Source organism: Passer domesticus, chromosome 9 (genome assembly GCF_036417665.1).
Source record: "Passer domesticus isolate bPasDom1 chromosome 9, bPasDom1.hap1, whole genome shotgun sequence".
In the NCBI taxonomy this organism is placed as follows: Eukaryota; Metazoa; Chordata; class Aves; order Passeriformes; family Passeridae; genus Passer; species Passer domesticus.
Genome location: NC_087482.1, coordinates 1,654,420 through 1,665,939, shown reverse-complemented (window position 1 = coordinate 1,665,939; position 11,520 = coordinate 1,654,420). Strand labels below are relative to the sequence as shown.

Sequence of the window (11,520 nt, the reverse complement as noted above, 5' to 3'; positions counted from 1 at the left end):
GAGCCGCAGCAGCAGTGAGGGGATCGCGCAGGGCGAGGGCACACACGTGCATGGTTCTGTGCTGGCACCTGCAGCGCTGCCTCCCTGGCCCAGCTTTGGGCTCTGAGCTGGCAGCTCTCCCAGGGGAAAGGCCTTGACCTACCCTCAGCATCTCCCAGAGCCACAGTCCTGGATGTGGGGCCTTCACCGGCAGGTTCAGCTGCAAAGAAAGGCAGGACAGAAGAGCTCCTGTGGCACTGCAGGAGATCCTCAGGCTGCCCACAAGGCTCAGCCCCGGGGCACAGCCCTGGGCCCGGCCCCTTCCCTCTCTGCTCTTCTCTTTGACTGCACAGAGCACACGGAAGGACACACTGGCATTGCACACGGGAGGAAAACTGAAAGATCAATGCTCCTTCGTCCTACTGACAGCGATCCTGAGGGATCCCTCAGGGATCCAGAAGGGAGAAGGGAAAGATTCTCAGAATCCTTCAGCCTTTACATAATGTTAAGGGAAATGGTTTATAAACGAGCTCTTGTTGCATTGATCCTGATTATTCACTCAGGAAGGGCAGAATGAAAACTTGCCTCCAGCATCCTCCAGGAACTTCAAACCATCCTTCATCAGGACTTCCTGAAAACCCATGTCACGATTCCAGTCTAAAAGGGAGCAGAGATCAGAACCATATCTGTGGCATGCTGGGATGCCCGAATGCTACAGGGAAAAGGGCACTGCAAGGGGGTCGTGTAAGGCTATGGGACCCAGATGGGAATGGACATGGCCAAAGCTGCACAGGGGCCTGGGGAGCTCTGGGCTGGCTCCTGATCACTCTCCACACTCTTTCCCTGCCCTCAGCAACACCCCTGGGAGGGGTGGCTGGAGTACCCAGGGCCCTGGGGCTCTCTCCCTCAAACTCACAGAATACCCTCCCTAAAGCCCTGGGGAAAACTGCAGCAGGCAGTGCCACAGCTGTCCCTCCCTCCTACACTCCCTCCTGCCCTCCTTCTGCTGGGACAGCTCCCACATCCCAAGGGCAAACAGCCAGGCCCTCTCAGGACACACTGGAGCCTTGCTCTCCTCCTCTGTCCTTTCCCCATCGTGGGCACCCTGTGCAGTCACTGCCAGGTTTCAGGACATGTCTCCCATGGAGGGACCCCAGCAGGACTGCTCAGGACCCGAGGGCCTTGAGCCTGCTCGGGATAATTCCCCTGGGCTGTGCCGCTCTAGTCCAGGCTGTGCCCGCACTGCCAAGCAGCAGAGAGGGCAGCTCAAGCCTCAGCAGGGCTCAGGCCCAGAGGCACAGCAATTACCTCCTGTGCCTGTGCCTGGCATGGCCTCCCTTCCTGCAGCAGAGGCTGGCATGGAACCACTGCTTCCTCCGGGAAATGCTTCTTTCTGCACAGGTTCTCTGTTCATTTCTGGAAAATGGAAAAGAGACAGCTGGATAAGATGGAAACATTCCTGACTGGGAATGGGGAAGGTGAGGCATCACTTATGAAAGGAATGGATAAGGATCAGAAAACACCCAGGATTTTGGGACAACCCAAGGCTGCTTCCTTCCCCAAACAGCCCCAACATCTGATCTGCCTGGACACCAGGAAATTGCAGGGGATCTGAGGGTGGGCATGGACTGTGGTGCAACTGGGGCTGCCAGTCAGCTGATGCCAAATGCCTTCCTGCAGAGGCTGGGCAGAAGCTGCAGCCAGGCCAGGCTGGGAAACAGCCCTGCAGGGTGTGAAAGCAGCAGCGGGGCAGCGAGGCTGCCATGGATCCCTTCCTGCTGTGCAGGGCACGGCGTGTCCAGATGTGCAGCCAAAGCCCCTGGCTGCTGAGTCCCAGGGGAAGGATGAGGGAAATGCACCCACCTTGTCTTCTCTGCAGACATTCCTTCAGCATTTGCCACATGATTTCTAATGGGTCCTGGAATTTCTTGCCTGCCATGTCTTTGGTCTCTCCTGTCAGAGGACCTTAAGAGAAAGTAGTTCCATTTCCCAGCAATGGACCCCACAAAAGCAGGGCTCAGCCTGAGGGGTCAGCAGGGACACACTACTCACCCCTGCCATGGGAGCTGGGCTTTTGTGCAGCATCCAAGGTAGGAGTTGGTGCAGTCGTTGCTCCAGATATATCTGTAACACAACAGCCACAGAAGCTTCTGTCATGTGGTCCTGACCAGTCAGTCAAACATTACGCCTTGGTGGGACAGTGAGAACATACCTGAAGAATGCTCGGAGGGTTTCACAACTTCAGAGCGCCAGGCTAATGGAGAATCCTTCCCAGCCTCCCAGTCTGGAAGCAAACCAAGATGAGAACTGTTTCCATTGTGTGCCAGGGCTGGCTCTGGCCCTGGGCTGGCGGCAGGGCTCCCGCTCGGGGCTGCTCCTGTGCCTTGGGCCTCTGGGCACTCAGGGCCAGCTCCGCAGCAGCTGCAGCGCCAGGGACGTTGCTGCACCAGTCCCGTTTCCCCGGGGCTCTGAACCAGCTCCAGAGGCCTGGAAGCCGAGGCGCCTCCAGCTTTGGCTGCTGCCGGGCCGGGCAAGGGCAGGCCCTGGGGGAAGAGCTGCTGCCACACAGCCCCGGCCAGGCCTGAGCCCGGCACAGCAATTACCTGCTGTGCCTGTGCCCGTGTCTGGCTTTGCCTGCTTTCCTGCAGCAGGGGCCGGCACCGAAGATGGAGTGCTTCCTTTAAGAAATGCCACCTTCCACTGAAGCACTATGTCCATCTCTTGACAAAAGAAGGGAGACAGCTGCATCAGATGGAGCTGTTCCCCACTTGGGCGGTGGCATAAGAGGTAATATTTGTGAAATTTATGGAGCAGGAAAATGGCCAGGTTACAGTGGCATGATGAGAGCACTTCCACCTCCAAACAGCCACCCTTTTCCTAATCTGCAGGGCTGGATATAGTGGGGGATCTCAGGGTGTGTTACAGTTTGGGCTGCCTGTCAGCTGATGCCAAATGCCTTCCGGCAGAGGCTGGGCAGAAGCTGCAGCCAGGCCAGGCTGGGAAACAGCCCTGCAGGGCGTGAAAGCAGCAGCGGGGCAGCGAGGCTGCCATGGATCCCTTCCTGCTGTGCCGGGCATGGCATGTCCAGATGTGCAGCCAAAGCCCCCGGCTGCTGACTCCCAGGGGAAGCATGAGGGAAATGCACCCACCTTCTCTTGTCTGCAGGGGTTCCTTCAGCTCTTTCCTCATCTGTTTGGATGGTTGCAGGGACATCTTATCTGTTGTATCTTGGATTTTCCCTGTTAGAGTAACTTAGACAAAAATGTTTCCATTTCCCAGCAATGGATCCTACAAAAGCAAGGCTCAGCCTTTGAGGTCAGCAGGGACACACTACTCACCACTGTGATGCGAGCTGGGCTTGCGTATAGCATCCAAGGTAGGAGCTGGAGAAGCTGGAGAAGTCCTCCCTGTAGACACATCTGTAACACAACAGCCACAGAAGCTTCTGTCACCTGCTTCCTGCCCGCTTGTCTACAATTCTTCCTTGGTGACACACCGAGAACATACCTGCAGGAGGCTCCAAGGGCTTCAAAACTTTATTCATCCAAGCTGATGGAGAAGCCTTCCCAGCCTCATCTAGAACGGAGCACAGATGAGAACACTTTCCAGGGTGTGCTGGGATCCCCTTCTGCCACAGGGAACTGGGCACTGCCAGGGGGTTGGCTAAGGCCGTGGGAGCCAGATGTGAATAGACATGGCCAAAGGTGCACAGGGGCCTGGGGAGATCTGGGCTGGCTCCTGGTCACTCTCCACACTCTTTCCCTGCCCTCAGCAACATCCCAGGAAGGGGTGGCTGGAGCAGCACAAGGCCCTGGGGCTCTCTCCCTCAGACACAGAGGAAATCCTCCCTAAATCCCTGAGGCAAACTGCAGCAGGCAGTGCCACAGTTATGCCTCCCTACCTCCTTCTGTCCCTCCTGCCCTCCTTCTGTGGGGAAACCCCCCAGATCCCAAGGGCAATCAGCCAGGCCCTCTCAGGACACACTGGAGCCTTCCTCTCCTCCTCTGTCCTTTCCCCACCGTGGGCACCCCGTGCAGTCGCTGCCAGTTTTCAGGACATGTCTCCCATGGAGGGACCCCAGCAGGACTGCTCAGTACCCGAGTGCCCTGAGCCTGCTCGGGATAATTCCCCTGGTCTGTGCCGCTCTAGTCCAGGCTGTGCCCGCACTGCCAAGCAGCAGAGAGGGCAGCTCAAGCCTCAGCAGGGCTCAGGCCCAGAGGCACAGCAATTACCTCCTGTGCCTGTGCCTGGCATGGCCTCCCTTCCTGTAGCAGAGGCTGCCATGGAGCCCCTGCTTCCTCCGGGAAATGCTTCTTTCTCCGCAGGCTCTCCTTTGATTTCTGGAGAATGCAAAAGAGACAGATGGATCAGATGGAAACATTCCTGACTGGGAATGGGGAAGGTGACAATTTCAGGAGGCATCAATTGTGAAAGGAATGGATAAGGATCAGAAAACACCCAGGATTTTGGGACAACCCAAGGCTGCTTCCTTCCCCAAACAGCCCAAACATCTGATCTGCCTGGACACCAGGAAAATGCAGGGGATCTGAGGGAGGGCATGGACTGTGGTGCAACTGGGGCTGCCAGTCAGCTGATGCCAAATGCCTTCCTGCAGAGGCTGGGCAGAAGCTGCAGCCAGGCCAGGCTGGGAAACAGCCCTGCAGGGCGTGAAAGCAGCAGCGGGGCATCGAGGCTGCCATGGATGCCTTCCTGCTGTGCCGGGCACGGCGTGTCCAGATGTGCAGCCAAAGCCCCTGGCTGCTGAGACCCAGGAGCAGCATGAGGGAAATGCACCCACCTTGCCTTCTCTGCAGACGTTCCTTCAGCATTTGCCACATGATTTCTAATGGGTCCAGGAATTTCTTGTCTGCCATGTCTTTGGTCTCTTCTGGTGGAGGACCTTAAGAGAAAGTAGTTCCATTTCCCAGGAATGGATCCCAAAAAATCAGGTCTCAGCCTTTGGGTTCAGCAGGGACACACTACTCACCCCTGCCATGGGAGCTGGGCTTATGTGCAGCATCCAAGGTAGGAGTTGGTGGAGTTGTCCCTGCAGACACGGCTGTAAAACAACAGCCACAGAAGCTTCTGTCACCTAGTTCTTACCAGTTAGTCAAACATTACACCTTGGTGGGACAGTGAGAACACACCTGCAGAATGCTCGGAGGGCTTCACAACTTCAGAGCGCCAGGCTAATGGAGAATCCTTCCCAGCATCCCAGTCTGGAAGCAAACCAAGATGAGAACTGTTTCCATTGTGTGCCAGGGCTGGCTCTGGCCCTGGGCTGGAGGCAGGGCTCCCGCTCGGGGCTGCTCCTGTGCCTTGGGCCTCTGGGCACTCAGGGCCAGCTCCGCAGCAGCTGCAGTGCCAGGGACGTTGCTGCACCAGTCCCGTTTCCCCGGGGCTCTGAACGAGCGCCAGAGGCCTGGAAGCCGAGGCGCCTCAAGCTTTGGCTGCTGCCGGGCTGGGCAAGGGCAGGCCCTGGGGGAAGAGCTGCTGCCACACAGCCCCGGCCAGGGCTGATCCCGGCACAGCAATTACCTGCTGTGCCTGTGCCCGTGTCTGGCTTTGCCTTCCTTCCTGCAGCTGGGGCTCGCATTGAAGATGGAGTGCTTCCTTCAGGAATTGCCACCTTCCACTGAAGCTCTATGTCCATCTCTTGACAAAGGAAGGGAGACAGCTGCATCAGATGGAGCTGTTCCCCACTTGGGCAGTGGCATCAGAGGTAATATTTGTGAAATTTATGGAGCAGGAAAATGGCCAGATTCCAGTGGCATGATGTGAGCACTTCCACCTCCAAACAGCCACCCTTTTCCTAATCTGCAGGGCTGGATATAGTGGGGGATCTCAGGGTGTGTTACAGTTTGGGCTGCCTGTCAGCTGATGCCAAATGCCTTCCGGCAGAGGCTGGGCAGAAGCTGCAGCCAGGCCAGGCTGGGAAACAGCCCTGCAGGGCGTGAAAGCAGCAGCGGGGCAGCGAGGCTGCCATGGATCCCTTCCTGCTGTGCCGGGCACGGCGTGTCCAGATGTGCAGCCAAAGCCCCCGGCTGCTGACTCCCAGGGGAAGTATGAGGGAAATGCACCCACCTTCTCTTGTCTGCAGGGGTTCCTTCAGCTCTTTCCTCATCTGTTTGGATGGTTGCAGGGACATCTTATCTGTTGTATCTTGGACTTTCCCTGTTGGAGTAACTTAGAGAAAAATATTTCCATTTCCCAGAAATGCATCCCACAAAACCAGTGCTCAACTTGTGGGGTCAGCAGGGACACACTACTCACCCCTGCCATGCAGACTGGTCTTGTTGGCAATAACCACCAATGTACGTATGAATCTCCTCCCTGCAGACACACCTGTAACTCAACAGCCACAGAAGCTTCTGCCATCTCTGCTGATCTGCACGGGCACCACTGAGCCGCAGGAGCGGTGAGGGGATCGTGCAGGGCGAGGGCACACACGTGCATGGTTCTGTGCTGGCACCTGCAGCGATGCCTCCCTGGCCCAGCTTTGGGCTCTGAGCTGGCAGCTCTCCCAGGGGAAAGGCCTTGACCTACCCTCAGCATCTCCCAGAGCCTCAGTCCTGGATGTGGGGCCTTCACCAGCAGGTTCAGCTGCAAAGAAAGGCAGGACAGAAGAGCTCCTGTGGCACTGCAGGACATCCTCAGGCTGCCCACAAGGCTCAGCCCCGGGGCACAGCCCTGGGCCCGGCCCCTTCCCTCTCTGCTCTTCTCTGTGGCTGCACAGAGCACACGGAAGGACACACTGGCATTGCACACGGGAGGAAGATTGAAAGCTAAATGCTCCTTCCTCCCAATGACAGTGATCCTGTGGGAGCCCTCAGGGCTCCAGAAGGGAGCAGGGCAAGGTTTCCAGATTCTTTCAACCTTAAGATTATGTTAAGGGAAATGGTTTGTAAGTGAGCTTTTGTTGCATTAATCCTGATTATTCACTCAGGAAAGACAGAATGAAAACTTGCCTCCAGCATCCTCAAAGAACTTCAAACCATCCTTCATCAGGACTTCCTGAAAACCCATGTCACTATTCCAGTCTAGAAGGGAGCAGAGATCAGAACCATTTCCATGGTGTGCTGGGATCCCCTTCTGCCACAGGGAACTGGGCAATGCAGGGCTGTTGGGTAAGGCTGTGGGAGCCAGATGTGAATGGACATGGCCAAAGCTGCACAGGGGCCTGGGGAGCTCTGGGCTGGCTCCTGGTCACTCTCCAACCTCTTTGCAGGCCCTTTGCAACATCTCTGGAGGGGTGGCTGGAGTAGCCCAGGGCCCGTGGGGTCTCTCTCCCTCCCACAGAGGAAACCCTCCCTAAAGCCCGGGGCAAAACCATCCCCAGCGCTTCCCAGGGAGCAGGGAGTGCTGTCCCGGGAAAGGGCAGCCAGGCTGCCGGCTCACCTGCTCCCCGCGCTTGCAGCGGAGCAGCCTGGGCAGCCCTGGCAGGCAGGGCCACGGCCAGGAGCAGCAGGAGTAGGAGGTGCAGAGCAAGGGCCATGGTGCCTTGTCCTCCGCCAGTCCCGCAGCTCTTGCTGCCACCGCTGTCCCGACACCGCTGTCCCAACGTCAGCACCGCTGCTGCCACCGCCGCTGCTGCCGCAACAGTTGTGCTCAGGGACTGACTGCTGGGTCCTTGTGCTGCTGTGCAACCACGGGGCTCTGGCACCTCTGGCACCTCTGTGACCTCAGGGCCTGCTGAGAGCTCAGCCTGCTGTGACCCCAGAGCCCTGCTGTGACCTCATGGCCTCAGCTGTACCCCCAGAGTGTGCGCCCGTCCGCATGAATGGACTGCCCTGATTGTAAATGTTTTGCTTCATCAAAGGGCCATTGCTCAGCAAAACCTTTCTTTTGCCTGCTGACATTGCTGGTCTGACTGCGTCCCTCAAGATGCTCTTGATTGTTGCAGTTCAAATTTATTTTATTGATTTCATTTTAAGTCTTGTTTAAGGGCTCTGTTGTGCCCCCATTTTTTTCCTGAGTTGGTTCACCTGTGGGTTTTACCCTCCCTCCAAACTGTCCCTGGTGTCCTTCCCCACCCCTTGGTCCAGCTCTTTCCCTGCCTGTCAAGGCAACCCAGCCCCTTGGTTCCCCAACCTTTGGGCAATCCCTGACTGCAACTCCCCTTTGGAATTCCCCTACTCCTGGAAGCCCCATTGGCCCTTGTGACCCATCCTCTCCACCCTCCTACCCCAATTGGCCCCAGACACTTGATGTAATCCCCTCACTCCTCTCCTGAGCATTCCCTATTGGTTCATTGTTTGCATCCACCCCATGACTTGTATGTGTACAAAACCCCTTGGGCAGTACAGCTAGGGGCTTCTCATCCTGTTCTCTTCACCTGGACTAAGCTGTTCTTTGCAGAACCTGAAGACGGGACGCCTCCTCCTTTCTCCTGTGCCTCGTCCCTGTCGTGGCTTGTGTCTGGCACTGGAGAGCAAGTGGCACTAAAGGTTCTGCCTCTGGTAAATGCCCATAGCGAGGCAGTTCCCGACTCCTGCCGTAGTGCCGGAGTTCTAAGAGCTAGCCCAGGTTCCAGCACTCACTTCACTAATGTACCGAATGCCCCTTCTTCAGTGCCTGCTCTGGTGCTCTGCCATCTCACACAGCAGAGTGTGATTCACATACTGCAGCCCAGAGTTAGGTTGTTGCAACCTTGAAATGGGTGTGGTTGGCAGGATGGCTGGGCATAAATCACTACAGAACTAAAGCATATGCGTGCACTGTGCCAGGCTGGACTTGAATAGACACAGGAATTGTGGAAAGATGAGGACAAGATAGCAGAGAACAATGGAAAAACCAGCTGAAAAGGAGGACATGCTAAAGGAGTTATTTGTGCACATTTGGGGCTATATTTTTCTTGGGTGCAAAGCAAAGTGAAAAGCTCCTAAATGCCCAAAAGATGAGAACTGTGTGTGGTAAATAGGTATGATTCATGATGATTGATTCACAAAATGGAAACAGTAATCAATATTGATAAAGTAATTAATATTTGGAAATAATAAAACAGTTAAAGGTGTAATGCCAAGCAAGAAAGGGAGATGAGGGTTCCCCCCACCCCCCTACAGGTCTCCTGCAGATGTTCAGAAAAGAGAGAAGCAAGAGATAACAATGACTAAATGTAGTTGGAAGAGAGGAGAATTTGGTTGGACACCAGGCAAATGTTGATTATATGAGATTCACTGCTTTAATGTTAGAACACAGTATTGGCTTATACTGTAGCAGCTTGGTGCTCATGTGTAATCCAAAAGGTGAACTACAGGACATGGAGGAAGAGGAGAGGCCTTCCTCAAAGAAGATCCCCAAAGAGTGGTGCAACTTACTTAAAGAAGTGTGGAGCATGAGTGGTAAAGGTGATGATGAGGGCAGTGATACAAGTGTGATGAATTGAAAATGGGAGGAGATGGTAATGGCCAAATACAGCATAAAAAGGGGAATGTTGGCTTGACAAGCTTGTACGTGAGGTGACGGGGGGTCCAAAAGCCCTGCACTCCGTACCCCACGCATACCCCACGAGGTTATTTTTGCCTATACGCTATTATCAGGAGGAAATTATTCGTTATTTACAGCAAATGATACTGTCAATATTTTAAGTGTATTCAATTGTATATATATTAAGCTACATAATTAAAATTGCTGTTACATTTCATTTTGTTTGGTTGGTTTTTTTTTGTGTTTTTTTTTTTTAATTGGAAAATTGGGCAAATATGACCTGTGGAATGTCCTCCACAGCAGAGTGTCAGACCTCTGGATCTTTTTAAACACTTTTATCAAGGTGGAACTGTGGCAGCTTCAGCTGGTGCCTCTGGAGGACCTTGAACAAAGAACCCCTGAGCTTTTCTACCCTCCCAGGTGAAGTGTGATAGTCTGGGGTCTTCCTGCTGTGTCCGAGTGCCGGGCCACTGGCTGGCACCACAGGTCCCCAGACCCTCTGCTGAGGCATCCCTCTCTTAGAGTCAAGTTTAGTCTGTCACATTTGGCTTTTCTCTCTGATCCACCACCAGGACCAAAGATCACACGGTCGTGAGGATGTAAAAATGCCTGTTCCTTCTGGAACGTTGCTGTTGCGTGACAGCCGTGCAGGCAGAGTGGGCAGCTGTAGGGACACTGACTCATTTCCCTGGTGCCAGCCGTGCTGCATCCATCGAGCTGCTGGGTGTTGGTGCTCGCTGGGACGCGGCCCGGCCCGGCACCACGGGAGTTAGGAAGGGTCTTGAAGGAATCCCCACGCGTTAAAGCAGACAATTTAGCCTGGGATTTTAAGTTGTTTCTCAGTTAACCTTGTAAAAGGCCAAAACAAGTCTCCTATGAATTCTGTCCCTGTCAAGTTCAGTTCCGCCCCGAAAGCCCCTCAGCATTCTCAGGGCAGTGGCAGGAGCCGGGTGCTGGCCCGGAGCCCTGCTGTCCGGGGAGAGCATGGCCCAGAGCGAGCCCCTGCTGCCCGGGATGGCCACAGGCCCGGGGGAGCTGGGCGGGCAACGCCAGGGCCCTGTCCAGGGCTCCTGGGGCTCCTCTGGCACCTGTTCCGTCCCCTCGAGTGCTGAGCGGTGCCCGTCCCGCGGGGCTGTCTGTGCCCGGCCCCAAAAGAGGCAGGGCCGGGGCTGTGGCCCCTGGGCTGGCGGTGCCGCCTGCCCGGGCTCAGCACCGCCCGTGCCGTGCCGATGCAGCGTGACCCGGCGGGGCAGCTCCGCCTCGGCGCCTCGCCACCGCCATCCCGGCACGGCGGCTGGCCCTGGGCCGCGGCAGCCCCGAGCCGCATGGGCCCGGGAGGGACTGCCGGAGGTCCCCGTCCCCTGCGTGCCTCAGCAGACACTCCAGCCCCACTGCGTGCAGCAGGAGGGACACAAAGCACCTGCACGCTTACGAGAGTCCACAGCCCTTTGTACATGTGAAATGAGACCCCAGAACCCCGACATTTGCCTCAGGAGAGATCCCAGCACCCTGCACACCTTGGGAGAGATCCCAAACCCTCTGCATGACTCACACAGGATTCCAAATCCCTTGCATGACTTGAAGTGGACCCCAGTGGCCTCCATGCCTCAGAGGAAACCTAAAATATTCCTGGGTGTGTCACAAGGGACCCCACTCCCTCGTGCACCTTAGGGGGACTCCAAAGCCCCCACGTGCCTTACAGGGAAGTCCAGGCCAGCTACGCCGAGTGTTTTGACCTGGAAAACAAGCCTGGTTTCATTTGGGTTGTTGTGTCTCTGGGGCTGCTCACCCAACCTGTCGGACCCTGAGGCTACACAGCCCTCCCCTCCCCTCCCCTCCCCTCCCCTCCCCTCCCCTCCCCTCCCCTCCCCTCCCCTCCCCTCCCCTCCCCTCCCCTCCCCTCCCCTCCCCTCCCCTCCCCTCCCCTCCCCTCCCCTCCCCTCCCCTCCCCTCCCCTCCCCTCCCCTCCCCTCCCCTCCCCTCCCCTCCCCTCCCCTTCCCTTCCCTTCCCTTCCCTTCCCTTCCCTTCCCTTCCCTTCCCTTCCCTTCCCTTCCCTTCCCTTCCCTTCCCTTCCCTTCCCTTCCCTTCCCTTCCCTTCCCTTCCCTTCCCTTCC

At 56.4% G+C, this 11,520-nt stretch overlaps 1 protein-coding gene and 1 long non-coding RNA gene across 2 annotated transcripts in view; both read right to left on the bottom strand.

Moving 5' to 3' along the window:
- Window positions 1-538: 538 nt before the first annotated feature.
- Window positions 539-11,520, bottom strand: part of LOC135308306 (uncharacterized) — a 45,990-nt gene continuing 35,008 nt past the window's right edge. The window contains exons 2-15 of the mRNA XM_064433247.1: window positions 5,518-5,634; window positions 5,127-5,198; window positions 4,967-5,038; window positions 4,778-4,879; window positions 4,212-4,319; window positions 3,487-3,555; window positions 3,318-3,398; window positions 3,129-3,230; window positions 2,583-2,699; window positions 2,192-2,263; window positions 2,032-2,103; window positions 1,843-1,944; window positions 1,288-1,395; window positions 539-636 (exon numbers count right to left, since the gene is read on the bottom strand). Coding sequence (XP_064289317.1) covers window positions 539-636; window positions 1,288-1,395; window positions 1,843-1,944; window positions 2,032-2,103; window positions 2,192-2,263; window positions 2,583-2,699; window positions 3,129-3,230; window positions 3,318-3,398; window positions 3,487-3,555; window positions 4,212-4,319; window positions 4,778-4,879; window positions 4,967-5,038; window positions 5,127-5,198; window positions 5,518-5,634 — 1,292 coding nt within the window. The remainder of the gene's footprint in view (window positions 637-1,287; window positions 1,396-1,842; window positions 1,945-2,031; window positions 2,104-2,191; window positions 2,264-2,582; window positions 2,700-3,128; window positions 3,231-3,317; window positions 3,399-3,486; window positions 3,556-4,211; window positions 4,320-4,777; window positions 4,880-4,966; window positions 5,039-5,126; window positions 5,199-5,517; window positions 5,635-11,520) is intronic.
- LOC135307525 (uncharacterized) lies at window positions 6,250-7,451 on the bottom strand. Its single transcript, XR_010368265.1, has 4 exons — window positions 7,378-7,451; window positions 6,948-7,019; window positions 6,526-6,582; window positions 6,250-6,324 (listed from the first exon to the last, which is right to left on the bottom strand). It is a non-coding gene; the product is annotated as an uncharacterized LOC135307525 (long non-coding RNA).